Below are 13,962 nucleotides of genomic sequence, written 5' to 3'. Positions count from 1 at the left end.
ACGGCTAAACTAAGCGAATTTTTTTACAAAAAATTTTCTTTAACCAACGACAACCCTAATCCCTATATACTATAGCAAAACAATTATTCGATTATGAAAAATATTTGTCATAAAAATTAAAAATAGGTAATCATTGTAATTGTGTTTATAAGTATGTTTTTTTATTTTAAATATAATATTTGTAACCATTTTTATATGCCATATTATGTTTATACTAATTATAATGGTAATTATATAATAAATAACCAATAGTAACATTTAAATTTTAAAAAAGTACTCAATTTTTGTGGGCCAAAACAAACGTGTTAACCTTCTTATTACTACCTACAATAGGGGTTGAATAAATGAGCTATAACACCCTCCAACTCTTAAAGAATCTATTGATGTAACTTTTATTGAAGATGGTCCAGTAGTTTTTGATTCTATAGAGGACAAACAAAGATCGTAATACTATAATATTATGTTACCAATTATTAGGTTTTGAAATAATAATAATAATAATAATAATAATACTCCATTCACGACCTTGAAACTAGCGAGACCTTGCGTGTATCGTGGTCCGTGGACTTGACTCATACGAAACACGCATAATAAAATATCATGTACAACATAATCGCGGATCGATTGGCGACCACAGTATCACACATTTACGCATTAACTCGTATAAGTTATATGTTATATTTATATATTTATACCATTCTAATACATGTTTGGTATTTATACATATTTTGTCAGCGTCCGACCGACGAACTACGCAATTACAGCAGCTGTTGCATCCGAAAATCAAATTATAAAGACCTGGGAGATTGCACATTATTAAGAAAAAACTGCGTTGTTTGGTGCAGCACCCAGACAAATCTGACTGTTAAATATAGAGATAATAATATCATATTAATGGAAATGTCTTGTTTTTATTTTAGTGCAATAATACTAGACATCTGCAAGTTTTATTTTTTAGTTTTGAGATCGTACAAATTTGATTTTGACAGTTTGTCACTGATTACTACTACACGAATTGAAGTTGGATCTAAATATATTTTTTATTCGTTTTTAAAACATTTTTAAGTGCCTCCTGAAATATTCGGTAATTCAGTAATTGGAGAAGTCTCGTAGTTGGTCACTTGTTCCCAGATCTTCAGTTATTATATCCTTCATCCGGATAACCTTTTTTTCTACTATATAATAATTAATATTATATTAGTGTATTACTCGCGCGATATTAAAGGATTTGAGTAACCTAACCTAAGGATTTGAGTGATTGAAAGTGTTTTTGTGGAATGATTAATTATAATAGTGAGCAGCAAGTGTATGAATGGTTGGGATTTTGAGGTCCCGATATTCTTGTACTTTATAAACTCGAATGCGACGATTAATATTATTGATTTGAAAAGCTTTCACGTAAAACTGTATAAGTAAAACGATTCTGATCAGGGTTTGATAAGTAATTATTTTTAAACTTTACATAATTATTGAATTCCATCGTAACAAATATTTATAAACTAGAAGATATACTTATAAAGACCTATACTGTTGGTACATATTACATCATCATAATATTATATAATAAAAGAAGGACATTGAATTTATTACATAATATTTATATTTAATTGATCCATGACAAATCAAAACAATAATTTTATTGTTGTCATAGTTTTATATTCACCCTAAGGTTTTGAAATTATTATTTTTACATAATTTGAAGTCGTTACAAAGAAACATTTGTGGCAAAAATTACATTTTTAAAATTTTAAAATTTATAGCATTCATTTTAATTTCATATTCCAAAGCAGGAAATTATTTGAAGTATTTTAGTATATAGTTATAAGTATTTACAGTTTAGATGGGTGAAGTAGTAAACCAACATTTCGAGGGGTAGATACTCCTGTATCACTCCATACCCTTCATCGAAACTTATCTACACTCAGTGGCGTAGCCAGGATTATGAAATATTATATATAACATATATTTTTAAATAAAAAAATGTAGGGGGATAAGCATGCTTGGTGAATCACTCTGTATATTATATTAATTATAATAAAAGTACATAGTATAATATTATAATTTATAATATAACATCTTAAATCGTCAATAATATAGTAAATATACATTGATGGTTTTAAGTTGCCTATCCTAAGCGCCGTAGGGAATTTTTAAAATATTTGCTCAGGCAATGTGGTTGGTGATATTTTGTTACCGTTACTTACCAATCGTTTTTGACAAGTTAACTGCCACAATAAATTTAGCAGACTTTCCACCATTGCCATGAGCGTTATATTTGGTTCACAAAACCCACACATTGATGCTCAAGTAATTTATAATTAAGATTGAGCATTTGAGCATCCCGGTTGATGCTCAGTGATAAAATAAACCGATTACTTGCTCAAAATTTATTAGTGTGGCAACCAAAAACATAATTTATATTTTTTGCGTGGTAACAGTGGAAAGTCATATTGTGAGCACCTCTTATGATGTTCATGGCAGTCAACTTGTTTTAAGGAGTTCAAATGTTCAATATTGGAAATTATCTAAGTGAAAGTGTATAGTATTAATGTATCATTAGATTAAAATAAATAATGGAGTGTTCCCGAAAGTGTACGCAAATGCCAATAACGCGCTACACGAATATTAATTACAATTTTTTTACTAATGGTATTAATATTTTGTGAATTATAAATAGTTCTCCAATAATTTTTGAATACAAATTACTTTAAATCGACCTTATTATATTTTTAATTTACTTTTAGTTCAATATTATTAATTTCAAGTTAATTTTATGATAAATTCAAATATTTTTAATATGAATTGTTATCCAATTACTAGGTAAGACTAGAATACTTAATTCTAATTTATCTATGACTTAAGTCTATTTTGGTAGAAAATGTAGTCAAAATCGAATCCCATTAATGCCGTGTTGAATTTTGAACCTTCAGAGGCGCGGGAACGATTTTTTATATGGCGGTGAATTGTTTACAAATTACAAAACTGATAACCCTTTTTTCTTTGTAAACCGGATGTCGATAAAGATCAATTTCTAGCACTGGCTTCAGTTCATCCATGGATATAAAATTTCAAACATAACTTAAAAGCAAAATGTCATTATACAATTAAACATCCCATTAGCACACAAGCATTGGGATACATATTCCATCATTCTGCAGTATCAGTAGTCATTCTGGGTTACTTACCAAATATATTATAGTTAAAAAAATCTGTAAAATAAAGTAGTATATAATGAACTGTAAACATTTTTTTTTGGTTTTAACTTATTTAGTTTAAATTTATTTTAAACCAAATATCAGTTATGCTTATGTTTTAAAATAACCAAATAACTGTATTTATTGGAATCTACATTTTTTTTTTTTTTTGGGGGGGGGGGGGGCCTCAATGTTCTTTGCATTTTGATGAGAAACAATAATATGCTGTGAAACCTTTATGGTTACAAAATAAAAATTAGCTGTATTGATTCGTATATTATTGAAACATGTTATTTTAAGCAAAGAAACCATCGTCAATCAGGTTTTAAAAAAATATGCAAAAGTCATCAACATCCGGGCCCTAATCATTATCATTTATTAGAAGGTCATTAGTCGAGACTCGAGAACATGGTTATATTATTATTTATTAATATTGTGTTCCAAAAATAACAATAGGCATCTGTGAAAAAAATATTGTTGATACAAATATACAATCGAGTAATATTGACATACATGCATAGATAATATATTTTTATTTTATTGACACACGTTGTAGTGGTCACCCCGATTGCAAATTATCGTCGATCAGATTGTCGACACCGTATGATATCGGCCGACTTATGATAATGATGATTATTGATAACGTTGTTTTACTTAATTTTAAGACCATTTTTTAATCTCTTTTTTGTGTGACTGTGACACTGTGTCTATACATTATACACATTGTATTACTTATACTACTATACTATTAAAGGTTGTTTAACGTTAAACTGATGGTAGAACGTTTTTAAATATTCTTAGATTTTAAAGTGTATTTAATAATTACCTGTTTTAAGCAAATAATGTGATAATATTATTAAAATTACTTATATTAAAAAAATCAACTGTTAAACATCTTCATCACGATGCCGCCAATGAAGCCTTTTAGAATTAATAAGCAAACTGGGCCTAAAGGTAATATTTGTCGTTTGTCTCTTGTGAATGTTAATCTCATAGTAATGATTACAATTTTTTTTTTTTAAATTGTATGAAATATATTTTCCATTGCATGCATATATTATTCCAGATTTAGAAATTGTTTATAGTTTTTTTTGTTTTGAACATAAGCTTAATCTTTATATTTATTAAGATTGTTTTTACATAAAATATTGCTTTGCATGGTAGGTACCTAATAGTCTAATAACACTGAAATAATGATTTATTACTTTTAAACTTTTAATAATCTACCTATACAAATTATTTTTAGTAAATTAGCTACCTATGATTATGTTCATCAATATGATTATGAAAAATAATATAAGTAAAAAAGATAATATAAAATATAAGTATGGTTGTTCTTGATTATTATGTATTATATCCTATGTAAAATAGCTTGTCCCGTTAAACTTATTAATAAATAAATAAATAAATAAATAAATAAGTACAGCTACATAAAAAAAAATATATATTTATATTTTATAAGTATTACTATTTGATATTTTAGACAAAAATAAAGGATCTAGACAGCAGTCAAAATCATCTTCATCTAAAAGTAATCGTGATGATGATGACTTTTTTCTGGACAATGGTGGACCATCAAACGATAAACAAAAATCAAGATCATCTCATCCTTCACATTTAAAAGGACGAGAGATTGGTATTACTTGTTTTTACATGACTACCTATATTTCAAAATTATATATTGTATTATTTTGATATTATGTTGATTGATTACTACAGGCTTGTGGCATGCTCGTAAACAAGCAAGTATGATGGAGGATGAAGAAATGCTTGATATGGCTAGACCTAAAGTTAAGCCACCTTCTCATTTAAGAGGGCGTGAATTAGATATGTGGCATAAAGAACAAAATCGATTATGGCAGAAATCCAAAAAGAAAGAACAACAAAAAGAACTAGGAAAATGTGTAAGATTTATTAAAAATCATCAAACTTTTAAATCTTTAGTTTTGGTACATGAAATTATTTTTCTTTAGTTTATTAAGCTAAGAATTGAAGGAATTAGTCGTATGGAAATGCAGTTTCAACAACTTGAAGAAGAAATGCCGATACCTGATGAAAACATTAAACAAATCCCATGTGTTATACCAAATTCCAAATTAAATACAAAAGATTATAGCAATCATAAGTAAGCTTACTTAGTGCTTTACATATTTTGTGTTAATAAATTAATTGTTATGACTTATGAATTAATGCAGTTATAGGGCTTTAAATCTTTTGACTTTAAAAGATGAAGATGTAGATGAAAACGCTGAGTACATAATAGATAGATATAAAAAACTGGAAGATTCAAATTTCAAAAGAAAGTTTTTAGATAACATTACTGGATCTATGGAAGAAAATCTTGTCGCATCTATTCAAAGTAATATGGTATGTTTCAAAGCTTTTAACATATTGCCTATTATGTGGCCACCTGAATCCATTTGACTACAGTTTATAATATAATATCTCTGCCTCTTGATCAATCCAAGATGTGCTTCTTTCTACATAATATGTCAAACATCAATAGGCTTTGCATATCCTATATAATTTTTATAATTTTCATAGCGTAACAATGAAATTTATTTTAATATAATAAGACTAGGGGTTGGCTACCTTAATATCAAGAACCAAAAACATATAAGTACAAATTTATCAAAACCCACCCAAAAGTATATCATTTTTTTTTTTTAGATAGTTAAGTAGGTATCATTTTTTTAATTTTGTAGGAAAAACATGTTCAACAAATTACAATCCACAGTTAAACATAACACCAAAAACTAGAATATTGTGCATGAAGGTATTTATTTAAGAACTACTGGTTTCATGTCATTAAAGATAAGCACAATAATGTTCTCCTTATGGATTATATTTATTTTTATATAAATTATAAAATGTATTATGTGGGCCACACAAAAGGTGCATGTGGTCAACTCGATTTTAAACAGTACAAAAATAAAAACATTTGCATCGTTACTTACCTTACATAATATTTTTAAAACTTTAAACTTATTAAATAAAATAAAAAAATTATTTGGTCCGATTAAAATGCATAGCTTAATAATGTGATCAACTATGGTATATAGTATTAGAAGTAGCAGTTACTTACATATTTACTTGAGAGGAACCAACACCCGCATGCATTATTTCTGTCTTGCAAACGCATAACATAGCAAATTGTATGTTCTGAAAAATGAATAATCAATTTAATTCTGTTATGAGCATTTTAAAATTAAAATATAAAAAAAAACCTATGATAGTCCCTAGATAATATTCTTACTTTTAAATTTGATATTAGTTTCATTTAATTTGATTCACTCTAATATTAAACACTCTAAGGGCCGCTCTTACAATGTCCGGTTGATGTTAACCCACACTTAACCGACCGAATTCTGCCGGTAGTAAAATGTTTTATCAGTCTGTTAGCGTTAAGCGAAACTTTACCGGACATTGTAAGAACGGCCCTAACAGAATTTAATTGATTATTAAGATTACAGAACCTACTATTTGCTATGTTATGCGTTTGTAAGATAGTGTAAGAGATGGAATGTGTAGAGTTCTCTTAAGAACTTTAATAGTACCAGTTATTAGAACTGATTTAGTTAATTATAAAAAAAAACATTAAATTTACTTAACTAACAGATATTATACTTTTTTATCTAAATACCTAATATACCTAACATAGTATTATAATTATTATACTTATTGTTGTTTAAAAAAAAAAATAATAAAAACCTAATATATAATTTTTAGAAACTTCGAAATGATGAACATAAAAATTCATTTTTGAGAAATGAACTTGAAAATAAACGTAGAATTCCTAAGTATAGATCTATGTGTGAAATCAGAAAAAAACTGCCTTCATATACTAAAAAAGATGAAATTTTAGAACTCATCCGTATGAATCAAGTTATACTGATAAGTGGGGAAACAGGTTATTATTATAAAAATTAATAACTATCAATACTTCTATTAAATACAATTATATATTTATATTTTTAAATAAATTGTACATAGGTTGTGGTAAAACTACCCAAATGGCACAATTCATTCTTGATGATGCTATTATGTCAGGCCGTGGTTCAACGTGTAGAATTGTTTGTACTCAACCAAGAAGAATTAGTGCTATATCAGTGGCTGAACGTGTTGCTGATGAAAGAGCTGAGCGTATTGGAGAAGCCAGTGTTGGTTATCAAATTAGGCTGGAAAGGTTTGATATATTTTATAAAGTTTATTTTTTTATGTATTCGTGTAAGTTGAGAAATACTAGAAAATACAAATATATTAATTTATTATAAATGATTTATTCTTCAAGGTACATGATTATAATATTAAGTAAATAAAATAAACTAATATCTTAAATAATGTATTATATTTTAGAAAATTGGGTCGTGAATATGGATCTATATTGTTTTGTACTACTGGTATTTTACTTCAACATATCCAAAGAGATTCAGCTTTAAATTATTACTCGCATATTATCATTGATGAAATACATGAACGTGACACCATTAGTGATTTTACATTAACTATTCTCAAGAGCATCATACCTGTTGTAATTACATGCATATTATGTTTATTGATATACACAGTATTTTATTAAAATTGTACTACATTTTTTTTTTGTATTGTTAATCCAGAGACCTGATATTAAAGTTATATTAATGAGTGCAACATTAAATGCTGCGGCATTTTCCAAGTATTACAATGACTGTCCATCTTTGAATATACCGGGATTCACATATCCAGTTGAAGAACTTTACCTTGAAGACATTTATACATTAAATAGGTTTGTTACATTTTTTTTATCATTGCTAATATCTATTAATTTTATTTATTTCTGCTGAATATAGGTTTAGATATTTTCCTAAAAAACCAACACAAAGATCTCGCAAAATTAAACCTGGTGATCCATTCACTGAATTCGTAATTCCTTATGTAAAGTAAGTATGCATATAAAAGATATATTAATGTATATATTATTTTTAACAAATAATCAATATTAATATTCAAATAATAAAATATTTTTTAGTGAAATGAGGAGATTCAAAAAATATCCTTTTGCAATATTGAATTGGTTGGAAAATCCAATGTCTGAAGATACAGATTACGAATTGATTTTAGAACTCATATATTACATTTGTAATAATAAAGATGATGGTGCAATACTTGTGTTTCTTTCTGGATGGGATCAAATATCAAAACTGACTAAAATTTTAAAAGATAAAGGCTTTGGAAATACATGTAAAGTATATTGTATAAATGTATAATTTCATAAAAATTTTGATATATGTTTATACATATTATTTTTTATTTTGTAGCTCGGTATATACTGATTCCTTTGCATTCCATGTTACCTACTGTATCTCAAAAATCTGTTTTTGAATCACCGCCTCGGGGTAAGTATTAAATGTTAAAATTCTTTAAATGCATTTTTGTTTAATTTTAGCATTATAATAGGTGTTCGTAAGATCATATTATCCACAAACATAGCAGAGACTTCAGTTACCATAGACGATGTAGTTTATGTTATTAATAATGGCCGGATGAAGTTAAAAGGATTCGATGCAGAAAATAACATTGGAACTCTTAATGAAGAATGGGTGAGCTTAGCTAATTCTAGACAACGTCGGGGTAGAGCAGGTCGTGTAAGACCTGGTATTTGTTATCATTTGTATACAAGAGGACGTGAAAGATCATTTAATGATTATGTACTGCCTGAGATGATGCGAACAAGCTTAGAAGAAGTAATACTTCAAGCTAAAATATTACAAGTTGGTATGGTAACCCCGTTCTTGGAGAAAGTTATGAATCCACCAGAAACCAAAGCCCTTGAAGTAGCTTTAAAAGTATGTTATGGGTTTATTTTATATTAGTAGATGTACTATACTATTAATTTATTTTTTAGCTATTGATAGACTTGAATGCTTTGGACGAGAAAGAAAATCTCACTCCATTAGGTTTTCATTTAGCAAAATTGCCAATCGGGCCTCTTGAAGGTAAAATGATTATTCTAGGTGCAATGTTTAGTTGCCTGAGTCCAATAATGACAATTGCTGCCAGTTTAAATTTTAAAGATCCTTTTGTCATGCCAGTAAGTAATTTATTGATTATATTATTTGGTATTACCTATACTTACATGTTAAAAATATTTTCAATTATACAGGCAAACAAGGAATACCAATGTCGTGAAATAAAAAAAGAAATGGATGAAGGTCATCAAAGTGATCATCTTATGGTCACAAGAGCGATGAGCAAATTTTTACTAGCAAAACAAGAGAACAGAGCATGGGATTTTTGCAGAGACAATTTCCTCATGTATAATACAATGAATATGTTGCATGAATTAAAATCACAATACGCAAAGTATTTATGTGATCTGGGATTCATTAAAACTTCCAGTTATACCGATTCTGAATACAACCAGAATTCAAACAATGTTAAGCTTTTGAAGTGTGTTCTTGCTGCTGGTTTGTGTCCCAATATTGCTGTTTCTAAGTAAGTAAAAACAATTATTAATAATGTTTTTAAAATCATATATTATATAACTATTATAAGATAATAATAATTATTTTAAAGCCCTAAAATTAAAACGAATGGCCGTAAACTTTCAAAATTTATTACTGCTGAAGATGGAAAAGTTGAAATTCATCCAAAATCTGTGAATTCAATTGATAGTTACTATGAGAGTCCTTTATTATTATACCACACAAAACTGAAGACTACTTCAATATTTTTGCACGATACTACTATGATTTATCCATTTCCTGTGGTGCTGTTTGCAAAAAGTCTTAAAACAACTGGTGAAAAAACTGATTATGTTACATTTAGTCTTAACCCTCAAATAAATTTCACTTGTTGTGCAAGAACAGCAAGTTTTGTAAAGGTAGTTATAAAATTTTAAATTATTAATAATATTGTAGATTTAATGATTATGTCACATTACTGAATCGTGTTAGATTAATTGGTTTATTATTATTTGGATACTAAATAATAATAAACTATTTTTTTGTATTTTATTTAATTATTGGTTGTTTGATTACATGATTATGTTTGTCCTAATAATTAAGAAGACACTTTACAGACATTTGTTGCCTCAGTCTTACAAGTACATAACATAGTAAATTTTACTCAGCATATCATGTTTAGCAATCTTAGTTTAAAAATTAGATTGAATTGACCTCTTATAGAATGTAAAGCTAAGATTATTATCTAGGGCATCTCATAGGCTTTTTATTATATTTTTATTTTAAAGCGAGTTATTTTAAAATTGTAAATTGTTTGTATATCTTAAAATACTTATAATTTGCTTTAAAATTAAAATATAACAGGTAAATTCACTCTAATTTTTAAACTAACAGAGCTAAATGTGATCTTCTGAGCATTATATTTGGTATGTTACACACCTGTAAGTCCTCTTAACTGACTATTTAAACAATAATGTTTATTCATGTTTTTTTTTCAAATACATAATATTACCTAATCTCTTATAATTGATAATTCAGTTGTATATTTTATTATTCTGTTATAAGCGTATATTAAAGATGAGACATAATATAGCCGAAAAACAATTTCTTTTGTAATATAAAATTTAAATTAAACTTATATGGCCAGTTATAAATTAAATAAGTGATTTTGAGATATTTTCACATTTGTAATATTTCCGAAATATCCTTTTTAAATCCTAAATAATGCCTATCTATTTAAAAATAAAAAAAACAATTGTATTTGATAATTCAATATTTCAATATCAATACTATTGTCTCATGGATAATTCCCATATTTAAATTATATTCATAAATAACTAAAAGTGGCACATTGAATATATTTTACATACTTAATATTTCTCTCAACATGGCTTTATATTAACCACAAACAAATTAACATAATTTTTAATTACTATTTATCTTTACATTTTTTAGCAAGTAAGAAATAGATTGAAGTGGTTGATTGACCATTTAATGTCGCATCCTGAAGAAATAAGTTTTAATTCAAATTCAGGCAGTGGAAAAGCGCTCAAGTAAATATTAAAATATTTACAAATTATGTATATTTAAAATTTAAATACTTAATGAAACAATTTTATTGAATTATTAACTATTTATTAAGGTACATACATTTAAAATTAGAACAAAAATATCAGATGATCCATTTAAGTGTGTACACTAATTATTGAAAAGTTCTACATTTTTGAAATTATTCTTTTAATATATGCATTTAAGGTTTATTAGATTATATTATAATATCTAAGGAACTACTTGTTGACATTTGATATTTATAGATTGAAATACTCCGAATAATATAATAATTTAAATTAAATACATGTGTTTAAAAATGTTTATACTTTGTCGAAGATAAGTTAAATATTTTTTTTATGATCTAACATCATTACCCATTTGGATCTTGTTTGAAAATTATTTGGCATTTCCCCATATTATTTGAATTAATATATCTAATTAATATAAGATCAGACATAAACCAAATTTAATATTTTTCTATTTTGCATTTACTGTAAACATTTTATTACATTATCTGTATTAAGTGCACGGTTAAAAATATAATAACCTACCTAGCTTACAATATTCTTATTGGATTTAATGATTAATTATTTAATTGTGTTATGTTTAAGAGAAAATTATTTTTTTTTGTTGATTAAAAATTGATATATTTTAATTGTTTTTTATTTTTAATTAAGTACCCTGATCAAATATTTTAAACTTTAATTTCTTAATATATACATTTAGTTAAATAATTTTTAAATATTTTCTGTATATTAATAATAGTTTATAATCACTAATCATCATAAATTATTTTTTCAGACTTGTTGTTGATCTCGTTTCTGCAGAAGAACATCCTGGTATATTAGAATTTCCTTTTATGTTTTAAATTTAACTCATCAAACATTTTTATTTATTGATATTGTACAATTTATTAAAATAACTTATGATATATAATTTTTTTTAAATACATATGTATGTTTTTTAATTAATTACTTATTAAGGGGCCCTGTCCCAATGTAATTATTGTCCAAAATCATATTTTATTAAAACGATGTTTCTGTCTTGTAGAATCAATAGTATTTTTTTTTTTTAATAGTGTTAAATATTTTATATTTAAACATGGATTATATAATTTAATCTATAGTAATTAAATTAAGAATGGTAAATAAATTTTATGTTTACATCTCAATCTGAGAGTATGACATGCTCTTATTCCATAAATATCTGTTTACAATTTCCATGGTGTTTAAAACTACAGTACAACTTGTTTGTCGGTTAGCAGTGGTAAATTATTCACATTAAAAATCAATAATCATCAGTTCAATTAAACCAACATAACAATACCAATAGTTACATTGATAATAATTTAGTTATTAATTTCATTACATTACTTAATAAAATATAGCAGTGGCACTAGAGGCCTCTTAATGTGATTATAATTAACAACTTTAAACTATTATAGGTACATTAGTTTTAGTACTAAATGTGAGTGTTTGGAATGTTTGGATGGTTATTGTGTTATTTTAAATAACTACTTTGAAGCAGGGGCCGTTCTAAAACACATATTGAACAGGCATAAATGTATATTTTTAAATAAGCTATAGCCTACAGGCACAACCTAAACTCTCTAATCACAAATTTATTTTTGCATTGCAGTTCAAATATGAATACCAAAAAAATGTAGATTGTTTTAATACTTTTAAACAAAATACAATGTGATTTATATTAAATATATTATTAAATTATTCTTTTATAAATTAACTTCTATAAAAAAAAAATCAGGTACTTATAAATTAGTAACAACGTATAACTGATAAGTTAAAAAAACAATATTATTTTAACAAAGTGTTAAAATGAATAAACTATTTTCTCTCTTTCAACTACTAATTCTTAACTTTACTTATCAAAACGGCACAATATAGAACTTTTTAACAGGTGAACATCAAATAATCTGGTACAGGCAGCTGCCTATCCTACCTATACGCTAGAACCATCACTGCTTTGAAGTAGTATATTTAAAATTCTTTCATATTTATAATAAAACTTTTGAATGCATTTTTTTTTCAGTTCAAATTAAGTTTAATACTTTATATGTTTGTTACAAATTAATTACCATGTTCTGAAGTTCAAAATCAATCATGCATTACTCTTTGCAAACTAAATATTTGTAATGTGCAGAAACTAGATGAATTTACTACTGCAGTATTGTATTGAATTCAAGATAAACAAACATTTGGTGTTAATACAGTATGCGGTCTACCAGTAAAAACATTTACCACAGTAAATATAACAAAATTTGACCATCTTATAAATGTATTATTATATGATGGGTGCTATGACAAAGTTTCCAGCATTACCAGTGTAATAATCTTGGTGCTTGGTACCTACTATTGTAGTACTAATAGTAGATAAGTGGCTGCCAAGTTATTATAGATGCAGGTCGTAGACACTTTATTTTATGTTGAAGTCGTGGTTGATGAATAAATAAAAGACAGATGTTGTTTATCATGAATTTTATTATATTGTTCGATAATTTTCTAAGTCCAAAATAATGTTGTACAAAGTGGCGTGAAGGTGCTTGCACTAATGGGTAGTACACGTCTGAAAACAGGCTGATTCGGGCTCCCTTTTATATGAAGTTCCCCGTACCCTTTGCCTATAGATACTGTATCTCGGCTCACGGATGTGATTTGTGTGACCATCGTTCCAGCCCACGCATTTTATGACTTCCCAGTATAATTCTGCGTATTGCTAAAATGCTAATCTATGATTCAATTGAAATAATCATTCTA

The 13,962-nt window shown here is 26.6% G+C and overlaps 1 protein-coding gene across 1 annotated transcript; it reads left to right on the top strand.

The window, feature by feature from the left end:
- The first annotated feature begins 3,867 nt into the window (after positions 1–3,867).
- LOC132939362 (ATP-dependent DNA/RNA helicase DHX36-like) lies at positions 3,868–12,359 on the top strand. Its single transcript, XM_061006473.1, has 18 exons — positions 3,868–4,148; positions 4,678–4,830; positions 4,914–5,098; positions 5,168–5,319; positions 5,390–5,561; positions 6,924–7,104; positions 7,188–7,380; positions 7,551–7,725; positions 7,811–7,959; positions 8,024–8,113; positions 8,203–8,414; positions 8,492–8,569; positions 8,631–9,019; positions 9,079–9,264; positions 9,337–9,668; positions 9,750–10,056; positions 11,093–11,190; positions 11,990–12,359. The coding sequence occupies exons 1-18, from the start codon at positions 4,100–4,102 to the stop codon at positions 12,054–12,056; spliced, it is 3,168 nt and encodes a 1,055-aa protein (XP_060862456.1). The 5' UTR covers positions 3,868–4,099; the 3' UTR covers positions 12,057–12,359.
- The last annotated feature ends 1,603 nt before the right edge of the window (positions 12,360–13,962 follow it).

This window comes from Metopolophium dirhodum, chromosome 2, assembly GCF_019925205.1.
Source record: "Metopolophium dirhodum isolate CAU chromosome 2, ASM1992520v1, whole genome shotgun sequence".
NCBI lineage: Eukaryota > Metazoa > Arthropoda > Insecta > Hemiptera > Aphididae > Metopolophium > Metopolophium dirhodum.
Note: the sequence above shows the minus strand (reverse complement) of the source record. Positions and strands in the feature narration are given on the sequence as shown.

Coding starts and splice junctions, on each gene's coding strand:
- LOC132939362 (XM_061006473.1), top strand. CDS start 4,100: ATGCCGCCAATGAAGCCTTTTAGAATTAATAAGCAAACTGGGCCTAAA. Junction 7,960..8,023: donor GACATTTATACATTAAATAG/GTTTGTTACATT, acceptor TGCTGAATATAG/GTTTAGATATTTTCCTAAAA. Junction 11,191..11,989: donor GGCAGTGGAAAAGCGCTCAA/GTAAATATTAAA, acceptor TTATTTTTTCAG/ACTTGTTGTTGATCTCGTTT.